Source organism: Schistocerca nitens, chromosome 5 (genome assembly GCF_023898315.1).
Source record: "Schistocerca nitens isolate TAMUIC-IGC-003100 chromosome 5, iqSchNite1.1, whole genome shotgun sequence".
NCBI classification, from domain to species: Eukaryota; Metazoa; Arthropoda; class Insecta; order Orthoptera; family Acrididae; genus Schistocerca; species Schistocerca nitens.
Genome location: NC_064618.1, coordinates 293,930,745 through 293,942,888, shown reverse-complemented (window position 1 = coordinate 293,942,888; position 12,144 = coordinate 293,930,745). Strand labels below are relative to the sequence as shown.

The 12,144-nt window shown below is 42.2% G+C and overlaps 1 protein-coding gene across 1 annotated transcript in view; it reads left to right on the top strand.

Moving 5' to 3' along the window:
• LOC126259797 (tetratricopeptide repeat protein 37) overlaps positions 1–12,144 on the top strand; it is a 195,140-nt gene that overhangs the window by 141,244 nt on the left and 41,752 nt on the right. Inside the window, exon 15 of the mRNA XM_049956819.1 lies at positions 50–269. Coding sequence (XP_049812776.1) covers positions 50–269 — 220 coding nt within the window. The remainder of the gene's footprint in view (positions 1–49; positions 270–12,144) is intronic.

Genomic DNA, 12,144 nt, shown 5'->3' with positions numbered 1-12,144 from the left:
TCAATGAACTTGAAACAAATATTTCTGAAAATGAGTTATTTTTTTGCAGGCTCTCATAGCAGAAACTGTAGATGTCCAGGAAGCAATGGATCTTTTCAGACACACAACTGTGCTTGGAGTACACCCTGAGAGTTGCTTGGGCTATGCCCATTGGGTTTGCTCTACATTACTAAACACAAAAACTCATCAGAAAGATGCACATTACATTTACAGTGTAGAGAAAATGCATGCTGTACCTGTAGCGGGTGATTCTATGATGTGGTACACTGGTAAGTTGCCCTTTGTGAAAGTTGTGTTATAGCTTAACATAACATTTTAAGGCAGTCACATATTCACAGATACAAAATGAAGTGAACTATAAAATTCTCTGAGTACTTCACACTGACCATTATTGTTCAGTTCTCAAAATTTGTTTGATTATGTTTTCAAATAGCCTTATTATTGTACCTTAGGGGAAGAACATAATGTTTTGTTTTGTGTTTACTGTGATCTGCTTCTTTGACAGTATCTCATTGTAAGGAACAAAGGTAACCATGTTTTGTATACTGTAGGTCAGACCAGCCATGGCTCGCCAAATCACTCGTGAGCTGAATGTGCGGAGCACAGCTCTGCCTGTCTGAGCTTTTGTCAATACTTCCCAAAGGTACCCAGTACAGAGTGACATTTCATTTAGTATTGTGAGGTGCATTTTTTGGTTGGCACAACTTTCCTCAGTTTGACAGAATTGTGGCATCAATGCCATTTACCCTTTGCTATTTATTTGTGCTATGAACAATGTTTATAGGTCCAGTGGCTGTTTACACAAAAAGAAGCAGTCTGTTAATCTATTGGCACAAGCCTTTTCAAATGAATGGGAATGACAGAAGAGAGGGATGAGAATCCTCAGTACCTACACACATCAAAAAAAGTTTTGCATCACCTCAGTTCCAAGAGTTCTGGAACCTGTACAGAAAATTGGAATAGATATCAACATAAACATCTTTTTTGCCCTTTTTATTGCTCATGAAAACCACACATTGCATGTTGTACCACCATACAGCGACACCTTCAGAGGTGGTGGTACAGATTGCTGTACACACCGGTACCTCTAATACCCAGTAGCACGTCCTCTTGCATTGATGCATGGCTGTATTTGTCATCGCATACTATTCACAAGTTCATCAAGGCACTGTTGGTCCAGATTGTCCCACTCCTCAACGGCAATTCGGCATAGATCCCTCAGAGTGGTTGGTGGGCCACCTCGTCCATAAACAGCCCTTTTCAATCTATCCCAGGCATGTTGGATAGGTTTCATGTCTGGAGAACATGCTGGCCACTCCAGTCAAGCGACGTCATTATCCTGAAGGAAGCCATTCACAAGATGTGCACGATGGGGGCGCAAATTGTCATCCATGAAGACGAATGCCTCGCCAACATGCTGCCGATATGGTTGCACTATCGGTCAGAGGATGACATTCATGTATTGTGCAGCAGTTACAGCACCTTCCATGACCAACAGTGGCATATGTCAGCCCCACATAATGCAACCCAAAAACAGCAGGTAACCTCCACCTTGCTGCGCTCGCTGGACAGTGGGTCTAAGGCGTTCAGCCTGACCAGGTTGCCTTCAAACACATCTTCGATGATTGTCTGGTTGAAGGCGTATACGACACTCATCAGTGAAGAGAATGTGATGCCAGTCCTGAGCGGTCCATTCGGCACGTTGTTCGGCCCACCTGTACCGTCCTGCGTGGTGTCGTGGTTGCAAAGATAGACCTCGCCATGGGTGTCAGGAGTGAAGTTGCGCATCATGCAGCCTATTGCACTCAGTTTGAGTCGTAACATGAGGTCCAGTGGCTGCACGAAAAGCATTATTCTACATGGTGGCATTGCTGTCAAGGTTCCTCTGAGCCATAATCTGTAGGTAGTGGTCGTCCACTGCAGTAGTAGACCTTGGGCAGCCTGAGCGAGGCATGTCATCGACAGTTCCTGTCTCTCTTATCTCCTCCATGTCCGAACAACATTGCTTTTATTCACTCTGAGACCCCTGGACACTTCCCATGTTGAGAGCCCTTCCTGACACGAAGTAACAATGCGGATGCAATCTAATGGCAGTGTTGACCGTCTAGGCATGGTTGAACTACAGACAATACAAACCGTGTACCTCTTTCCTGGTGGAATGACTGGGACTGATCAGCTTTCGGACCCCCCTCTCCCCCTCCATCTAATAGGTGCTGCTCATGTATGATTGTTTAGATCTTTGGGCGGGTTTAGTGACATCTCTGAACAGTCAAAGGGACTGTGTCTGTGATAAGATATCCCCAGTCAACGTTTGTCTTCTGGAGTTCTGGGAGCCGGAGTGATGCAAAACATTTTTTGATGTGTGTATTATCCAGTTTTTTAATCAACGGGTATTGAATTTGCTATGAAGTGACATTACAGTATCGTGCAGATAGAATTTAGACAATGAAAGAGCAAAACAGTTACATCAATTGACAGTATATATCCCTTGTTCTATACATTAAAAAGCACTTTGTGATAAATTTATGGGCATGGAGGATGTGAAGAAGTCAATTGTACAAATAGTAAAATTTCAGATGTCACACGCATTACTCAACTATCAGTTGCAACAGTTTAGAATGGAATTGAACAAAGAGTATGGAGACTTCATATATTGTATTACAGCAAAGTTTGTTGTGTAAGTCAAGGAGCATTCTTTGAACAATTTTCAATTTAAAACCTGCTGTTGTTGAATTTATGAAGGAAAAAGAAGTGCAGGAATGAAAATTAGAACATTAAATGGACTTGACTGTGCACTGCCTACTTCAAGACATGGCAAGGTAGGGAGCACCTTATTTCTGATTTGATGAAGATGTGTTTAGAAAGAAAATCACATTGTAGAAGGGACAAATTCTGACAAACACAGTCTATCTAGTCCCCTTAGCTGAGTGGTGTTAAAGAAAACATGAGGTTTGAAGAATTCATTGTGGCCCTGAAATAATTAAAAGAGTAGTTTCCTAAACATTTTGAGGACACTGTCAGTCTTATGTTTTTTTGAGCTTTTTCTGGGACTGTTTGACACTTCATTTGAAAGCAACCGTGTGCACATTTTTTCACCTCCCCATCATGAGGCTGCTAAAGTCCTAAAATATTTCGGTCAACATAAGTATGTGAAACACCTTTTTTTATCATGAAAAAAAATGAGTCACGATTAAGTGGCAACCTGAGTGCAAAAATCTTTGAAACTGTATGCATCTGTCTATATTCCAAAAGTTTATACCAGATGAAGAGATTTCTTCAGTGTGCCAAAAATATTTAAATTTACTGAAAATGTGTTTTCTTTGGATCCGTGTTGTTGAGAAATGTGAAATATAAAACCAAATTATATACAGTGCAACTGCATTGTCATTTAAACACAGCTTGTTCAGTTTCCCGTCTTCCCCCTTCTCATGTCCATGTCCTCTTCCCCCTTCGCATGCCATGGCGGTGGGGAAAATATGCAGCCAAATTGAGGGCCATGGCATTCATACTGGAGCACTACTCGCAAGCTGAATTCTTGGCTGCCCCTGTTTTAGATGTTAGTTGTTCTCACAGTATGTCACAATTCTGTTAGGAGTCCTTGTGTGAAATTCCAAACTGCAGTGCTGTCTCCTGGTGAGTTGTGGTGTTACAATCCTTGAAATGTCAAAAATAGCTGTGTTGAAAATCAAAGCACTAGCATTGCTGCAGCAGTCAGCCTGACCACAAATGTAACATGACCTGTCTGACTTTCATCAGAAAATGGTACTGGAGCAGTGAAGCAACATCAAATTTTTTGAGCCCTCCAGCATTTGTAGGCAAGAATTCGTCAAATTCGACCCTAATACCTAGAGGCTGCTTCCTGGTTGCTCCACCGTGTTGACACACTAGCCACAAAGCGAAGATTGTGCAAGCATGAGTTTTTGGCCAGCAAATGGATCACAGTCCTGGATTACCCACTGTATTTGGCCACAGCCGACTTCTGGTTATTCCTCAAGTTGGCAATGAAAGGATACTACTGTTATGCAATTAAGAATGTCCAAGAAAATTGTACTGCAGTACTAAATGCAACTCCAGCAGAAGACTACAGTGACTGTTTCAAAACACTTTTAAAATGATTTCATCTGTGCTTTGATTCTGGGGGAGGCTATTTTAAATAGATACAGTGATTTTGTAAACATAATCCTTGACTTTTATTTGTCATATCCACAGTCCTAAGAGTAAGTAAAGTAGTAAGTGGGCCAGAATGGGTGTGGAAAAGGAGACTGACAGCTGGGAGGGAGGAACAGCAATGGAATGGGATTGAAATGTGGCACTAGTGAGCTCACTCTGGCACAGACAGGAGAAATTTCTCATGGCGTACGATGAGTTGGGGGGTGGGGGGGAGGTTTGCATGTTTTAATATGAGGAAGAGGGATCCTGAGTACTAGAGACAAAAATGTGTGGATGTAGATCAATCAAACAAAGTGGAAAGCTTGGAGTCAGGAGTGGAAGTGGGGTGGAATAGGGACTAGCAGAGTTGGAAGCCAGAAGGTTATGAGATTGAAAGTTACGTCGGAGGAAGATTACAGTTTACATCGTGGCAACAGTGAGGAGATGTATTAAGACATTGATATTGGTGGGAGGGGGTTTCCGTATGTGAAGCTCCTGTTGAGGTTGAGCATATAGTGCTCAGCTGCATTTTATGCCACTGCGTGGTTAACTTTGCTCTTGGCTACTATTTGGCTGTGATCATTGACTTGGATGGTCATTTTATTAACAATTAGCCAGCATAAAATACCATGCAAAAGTTATGGTAAATGTTGGTATATGACACGACTTTGTTTTCTTAGTTTGCCCTGCCTCTGATAAGATAAAATATACCAGTGATGGAACAGCAAGTGCTGGGTGGGTGCTTGGGACACCGGGGGCTTCCACAGGAATTTGATCTATGTGGCAGTGAATTGAATTACATGCAGCTTACATATGGACCATAATTGGGGCGGATGTCAGAATATAGCTTCGGGAGAGATCGGAAAGATGTTCCTTATTTCAGTGCAAGGTGATAGATACTCAGATCCCCGGCATAGGGTGTAGGTAAGTTGTCCCTTACAAAGATAATACAGGTTAGGAGACGAGTATTATTTCAGCTGGTTCATGGGGATTTTGAAGGATTAGGGGCTTGTGAGGATGTAGCACAAGATACCTGTATACAAACTTTGTTTGGAGGGTAATGCCCGTCTGTGAAGGCCTCCTTAAGATTTGAAGTATGCTAAAGATATTTTTAAGGCATTCATAGATAGGTATTACCCTTGAAATTTAACTCAGAAACAGATTTCCCATGCGATATGATGGTGGCTGATTGATTAGGGCCATATGTAACTATAATGTCATTCCAGACATAATGGTAGACTAGGCGTGTAAAGCTATGAAGAAAGGAAAAGTACCAGATTAAATTGAAATTATGAAAGCTGGAGGAAAAGGAAGTGGAAAAATCATTTATATAATACATAATGAGGAAGAGGATTCCCCAAAACAGGAACAATGCTGAAATTATTCTAGTTTATGAGAGAGGAGGCAGATATGATGTAAAAAGCTATGGACTCACTATCCTCCTTTTGATAATGTACAAGATATTCTTTAAAATTATTAGCAGCTTGACAGAGAAAAATGTTAGACTTTAATCACGCAAAAGAAGAATTGGCTTTAGAAGTGGAGACAGCTCTATGGACCATTATAAAGTCATGAACAAATTTGTAGAACAAAGCAATGAATTACCAGTTAGTCTGTAATTCATAGATTTTGAGAGTGTTTTTGACTGATATGTATTAACAGCCCAAAGAAATAAGGCTTTAATTTGACGTATTTTAGTTTCCTGAAGAATATATACATCACTGCTGTAGTTTCTGTCAGATTTCATCAGAATGGTTAGAGATTCATAACTGAACAATGAGTCTGGCAGATAAATCCTGTATACCAAGTTTATTGTCAGCACTCCTAGAGGACGTTTTCAAATCCTTAAATTGAATGGAATATGTGTTGATGGAGAGAATCAGATGCACCTTGGTTTTTTGATGATATTGCACTGTCTGCTTCTAGTGCAAGTAAATTTCAGTAATGAATGGAAGTATTTAATCGAGAAAATTTAAAAGTAGGCCTGTATATCAACTATAATTAGGTTAAAATAATGTACAGTCAACACATCAAATTAAGTAAAAAAAAAACACTTGATAAGCTTTCGTAATTAGGACTGCTGAAGGATATGACTTGGAGGTAGGCACGATTGGATGAACAGGAAAATACATATGCAGAAAACAAAAAATGACCAGGAGAATATTTTTTGTAAACTAAACCAAGTTTTTAAAATGGCTCCAAAACAGAAATTTTACAAACATCACCTATTAACAGTTTTGATGGATGACAGTGAAACACAAACCTTTAATGGAAAAACCATTCAAAAACTAAGAGTTTCTCAGTAAACAGTGGAGAGATGCATGCTGGAAATTATCAGGGAACAGATTGCAATAGAAGTAAATATGGCTGTAATGGAAGTGAAATGAAGGTAGGCAGAACATGCAACCAGGCAAATGGATGGTAGGGGAGAGCAAAAAAGAACTTTTCTGGATTCTAAGAGATGAGAAAAGATGATAATGACCTAATGAGTAAGTATAGTTGAAGACTGTAACACATCATAAAATCTGAGCAGGCTTTTATTCATCAGTGGATGTTAGTTTCATGTTGCATGACTCATTTGTGCAATTAATATAATTATATGGAATGAGTCATTTTATGTTCACATGGTTTTGCACATTCATATGTAAATATGGCTACTTGCTGACCATATAGATTTTTTTAAGGAAAAGAAACAGATGTGAGTTAAGTAATTTGTAACCATAAACTTGTACACATTATAAAAATAGAAATTATTCCACAACCCAACATGCCCAGTGAGGTGCACTGCAGAGTACTAAACAGATTCTCACCAGACAGTGTCATCCGGTAATTCTCCATGTAGGACTGTTCATACCCATCATACTCTCCTATACAAAGCCTAGATGGAACTTCAAAAAAGCCAAATTGTCTGAATTTTTGAAATGAAAAGACATTACTATAAGATGAATAAAATCTAATTTCAACAACAACAACATATTCATTGGTGTGCTGAAAAGTGCAAAATATGGTGTGTGAGCATGTAAATAGCATTCTCAGTTGAGCAACTCTTCTGAGATCCAAACTGTGATTTACCGAGGATACTATTGTTATTCAGGTGGGTACTATTCTAGAATACACAACCTTCTCAAAGATTTTGGAAAATGAAGGTGAACAGCTACTGCCAAACTGTGTCCAAAAGAAAAGTAGACTACCCTATGACACAACATGTAGCTGAACATAACATCCTTGTCTTCACTGACTGCTTCACTACCCAAGCCATCTGGATCCTCCCCTCCACCACCAGCTTTTCTGAACTGCACATTCTACACCCCCAGAATTATCTCAGCCTCAGCCTACAGTAACTTACTGTCCCCATCCCCTCTGTCCTATCACCCCCTCCCTGTTCTTACCTCCCATCCTTTTTCTGTGCTGCACTTTGCCGATGCACCCATCCATTTTTCCCCTTCCCCCTCCTCTCCTATTTCACTCATCATCCCCCTCCCCTCTCCCCTGCCCCACAGCCTCCCAACACTGTGACAGACAATGCTGTGCTCCCCCCCCCCCTCCCCTGCCTTACTCTGCTATCCCTTCCCCTTTTCCGCCCCCTCCAGATTGCTGCTATCTTTCTGTAACAGTTGCATTCTGGTCTGAGCTGACGAAGATGACAGTCATGTGTCCATGAGGAGTGCTTTCTTGTGTGAATGTGTGTGTGTGTGTGTGTGTGTGTGTGTGTGTGTGTGTGTGTGTGTGGGTGTGTGGGTGTGTTTCCTTTTCTGACAAAGGCTTTGGCCAAAATCTGATGTGTAAGTATCTTTTTGTTGTGCCTATCTGCAATTAAATGTGTCATTTTTATGGTATGTAGTAATCTATCTTTTCCTTGTATTGTTGATATTCTAATCTGGGGTTTCCATTGTTTGATATTGCCTAACGGATTTTCTTCCATCCCACAGCTCTTTAATGCTTTCCTTTGTTACTGTTCTCTGTAGCATTACTTTTCTCAGTGTTCATCCTTTTTCTTCTTTCCTGTGTTTATTCACTGCATTCCAAACAGCATGCACTTCCGAGCCACACTGATCTTGTTCACATACAATACATGGCTTCTTGACTGTGTGGATTGCTGATGCAGCACATGATGCCCCAAATTCTTCCTACTGATAATTATATTTATTCCTGTTGATCCCACTTCCTCTGATACCCTTACATATTTTAGCATTTTATTTTGCTCACCTACCTGAGCCACATGAACTTGCAATCCTCGATCTAACTGCTCCCCCTTCACCCTCTCTTCCCATATCCCAACACATGTGTACTCCCATACCTCATCTGTGTCGTTTTCCCATGCTTTTATATACTTTTTAATGTATTTGTGCATATTTTTATATGACTTCACACAGTTTAATGCATTTTTGCATATCTTTACATATTTTTGCATATTTTACATGGTTTTGTATATTTTACATGGTTTTGTATATCTGTGCTTGTTTTTGTGTGTCTTTGCATGTTTTGTTTGTGTCTTTTCTCTTATCCAGCTCCCCTCACAACCGTCCAACACCTTCTTTTGCCCATTTCTGCATCCTTCCTGTTTCTCTTATAGCATCCCTGCCACAACGGACCCCCTGCTCCATCGTTCTGCACCAGTTCAGAAAAATGTCTCTTTCCATGGCTAAAACCCAGTCACTCATCCTGTTTCTTAAATGCTCCCAAAATTAACGGAATCATCCCCCACCCCCAAATAGCGTAACCATAAAAGTTCCTTTTTCTGGGTCCCACCCTCCTTTTATAGCGACCGTCACCTTTTCAGATTCTGTCAGTCCCTGTCCCTCACAAACCTGGTACTGCAGGAAGACCTCTCCATGGCACAGCCACCCCAGAACCATCTCTGCTCCCTCCACAAGATACTGCTACTGTGCAATTCCTACTACATAGTTACACTGTTGACATTGAATTCCTTGCTCTCCAGCATGTACAAGAGAGTTCCAGGACACCACCTCCAATCTGCTGACATCCTACTACTATCTTGGAGCACCACAGACTAACCCCTGTCCTACGCCCAGTGTTCCTCCTCATCAGCCCCTCATAGCACCCAGACCCTGCATAGCTGACATTATCGACTTGCCACATTCCCCAAAATTCTCTAGCAACACCTCATTAAATCTAGAGCTGCGACAATCCTGGAACACTGTTGTTAACCTCTCCATCAAAATCCTCGGCCACATTTAAGTTGCAGCCCTATCCAAAGGCTTGACCTTCAACCCTACACCCAAATTTAACCTTGTTCGACTTGTCAATGAGCTACCCTCTCTCTCCCAATTCCTGCAGTGAAAACACTTCTTGGCCTCCAGTTCCTACAAACAAAACCAACATAATTCCAACTCTGAACCCTGCTTCTTCCAGTTCATACCACCATTCAACTGTGTTCAACTCTCCTCCAACCTAACCACCCCTGGTCACTTTCCAGGAATTCCTTACCTCCAACTTGTCCTCACCATCCTTCCTCAGATTGTTTCCTCAGAGCATCAACCTTTCAGCACAAGAAAGGAGAGCCATAAACAACCTCAAAACTAATCCGGACATAATCATCCTACATGCAGACAAAGGTTCACCACTGTTGTTATGACACAGTAACTAACTGGTGGAAGGCCTCTGCCAATTCTCTGACTTCTCCACCTATACACTCTGCCATAATGATCCCATCCCATAAGTCCAACATAAATGTCAATCCCTGCTTAAAGTCTCTGGCCCAGCCCAGAACCTCCCCCCTGAATCCATTTCACTCCTCACCCCTATGACACCCCACACACCCACCTTCTACAAGCTCCCCAAAATTCACTAACCCAACAGTCCTGGACATTCCATTTTAGCTGGTTATTGTGCCCCCACTGCAAGAGTTTGAACCTCATTGAGCAACATCTTCAACCAGTTGCCCATAATGTAGCCTCCCATGTCAAAATACCAATTACTTCCTTCACCAATCCTCCACCACCCCATCTCTCTATCTCCTGGATCCGTACTCATTACCGTTGATGCCACTTCCCTATATATCAACATCCCTCATGCCCATGGTCATACCTCTGTTGAAAACTATATTTCCAAATGTCTTCAAACTCCAAACCCACCACATCATTACTCATACACCTTACTAGCTTCATCCTAATCCACGACTAGTTCTCCTTTGATGGGAAGGTATACAAATAAATCTCCGGCACAGCTGTAGATAACCACGTGGCATCATCTGCTGCTAACTTGTTCATGGGGCATCTAGGGGAGACCTTCCTAGTCTCCCAAAACACCAAACCTTTAGCCTGGATTAGGTTCATTGATAATATCTGCATGATGTGGACTCAGGGCCAAGACACCCTATATTCATTCCTTCATAACCTGAACACCTTCTCTCCCATCCACTTCTCCTGGTCCTTGTCAATCCAGCATGTCACCTTCTTGGACATTGATCTCCTCCTGTCTGATGGCTCCATTCACACCTCATCCATATTAAACCCACCAACCACCAGCAGTATCTGCATTTCGACAGCTGTGATCCCTTCCACACCAAAAAATCCCTTCCATACAACCTGGCCACCTGGGGCCATCAGTGAAGAGAACTCCCTTGTCCAGTATGCTGTATGCTAAGAGTCTCACCAAGGCCTTCACAGAGAGGCTTTATCCCCAAACGTAGTCCAAAAACAGATCTCCCAAGGCATTTGCCTTCACAGCTGCTATCCTCCCACTACCCCCAAGAACCAGCTGCAAGGGAGTGCTCCCATTGTCACCCACTACCACACTGAACTGTAACTACCAAACCACATCCTTCGTCAGTGCTTCGAATATCTATCATCATACCCTGAAATGATGGTCAATTCTGTTGCCCACACAACCTCCACAACATCTTAGTCCATCCCTATGCCACTCCCACTGCCAACCAATTTCCACAGGAATCATATCCCTGTGGAAGACCCAGGTGTAAGACCTTCCCGATCCTTCCACCCAGCACTTCCTATTCAAGTCCTGACAGGCTTATGCTACCCCATCAAAGGCCAGGCCACCTGTGAATGCAGCCATGGCATTTACCAGCTCTGCTGCAATCATCGCACAGCTTTATATTGGTGTGACTACCAACCAGCCATCCAACAGGATGAATGGCCACTGCCAAACTATGGCTAAAAGGAAAGTAGACCATCCTGTGGTACAACATGTAGCTGAACGTAACATGCTTGACTTCAGTGGCTGCTTCACTTCCCGGGCCATCTGGATCCTCCCCTCCAACACCAGCTTTTCTGAACTGCACAAGTGGGAGTTATCCTTAGAACACATTCTCTGCTCCCAAAATTATCCCATCCTCAACTCCCCCAGACTCTCCACTCAACAGTTGCCACACCCATCTATGCTATCACCTCCTCCCTATTCCTGTTTCCCACACTTTTTGTGTGCCGCCCCCTGTTGATGCACCCAACCATCTTTACCCCTCCCTACTCCTCTCCTTTTTCACTCCTCATTCCCATCACCCACCTCTGCTGCCACACAACCTCCCAACACTGTGACAGACAGCACTTTACTCTCCCCCCACCCATACCCCGCTATCCCTCCCCCTTTCCTGACCCCTCCAGATTACTGGTATCTTTCTATGTGACAGTGGCATCCAGTCCAAGCTGCCAGAGATGGTGGTCATGTGTGTGTGTGTGTGTGTGTGTGTGTGTGTGTGTGTGATCTGGAATTTTCATTGTTTGATGTAACCTTTCCTAAAGAGGTGTTTGACAAGGGCATATTTCAATCTCTCTGCAAAAATGCATTAAGTTGGCAATGCATTACCTACTTCAGAAAAGACTGCACTTATTATAGAGAAATGAGTCCTTAGTATTTGGTTGAAAACACTAACAAATCCAGGCAAGCTTTTATTTTTGGAAGAATATATAATTATCTTAATTTCAGAAGAAGTGGGTGAAACATCCATATGATTGAAATTTATATGAGATGCTTTGTCGACATACTGCTTTGATTTTTCTCTTTACCTTTGTTGCTTTG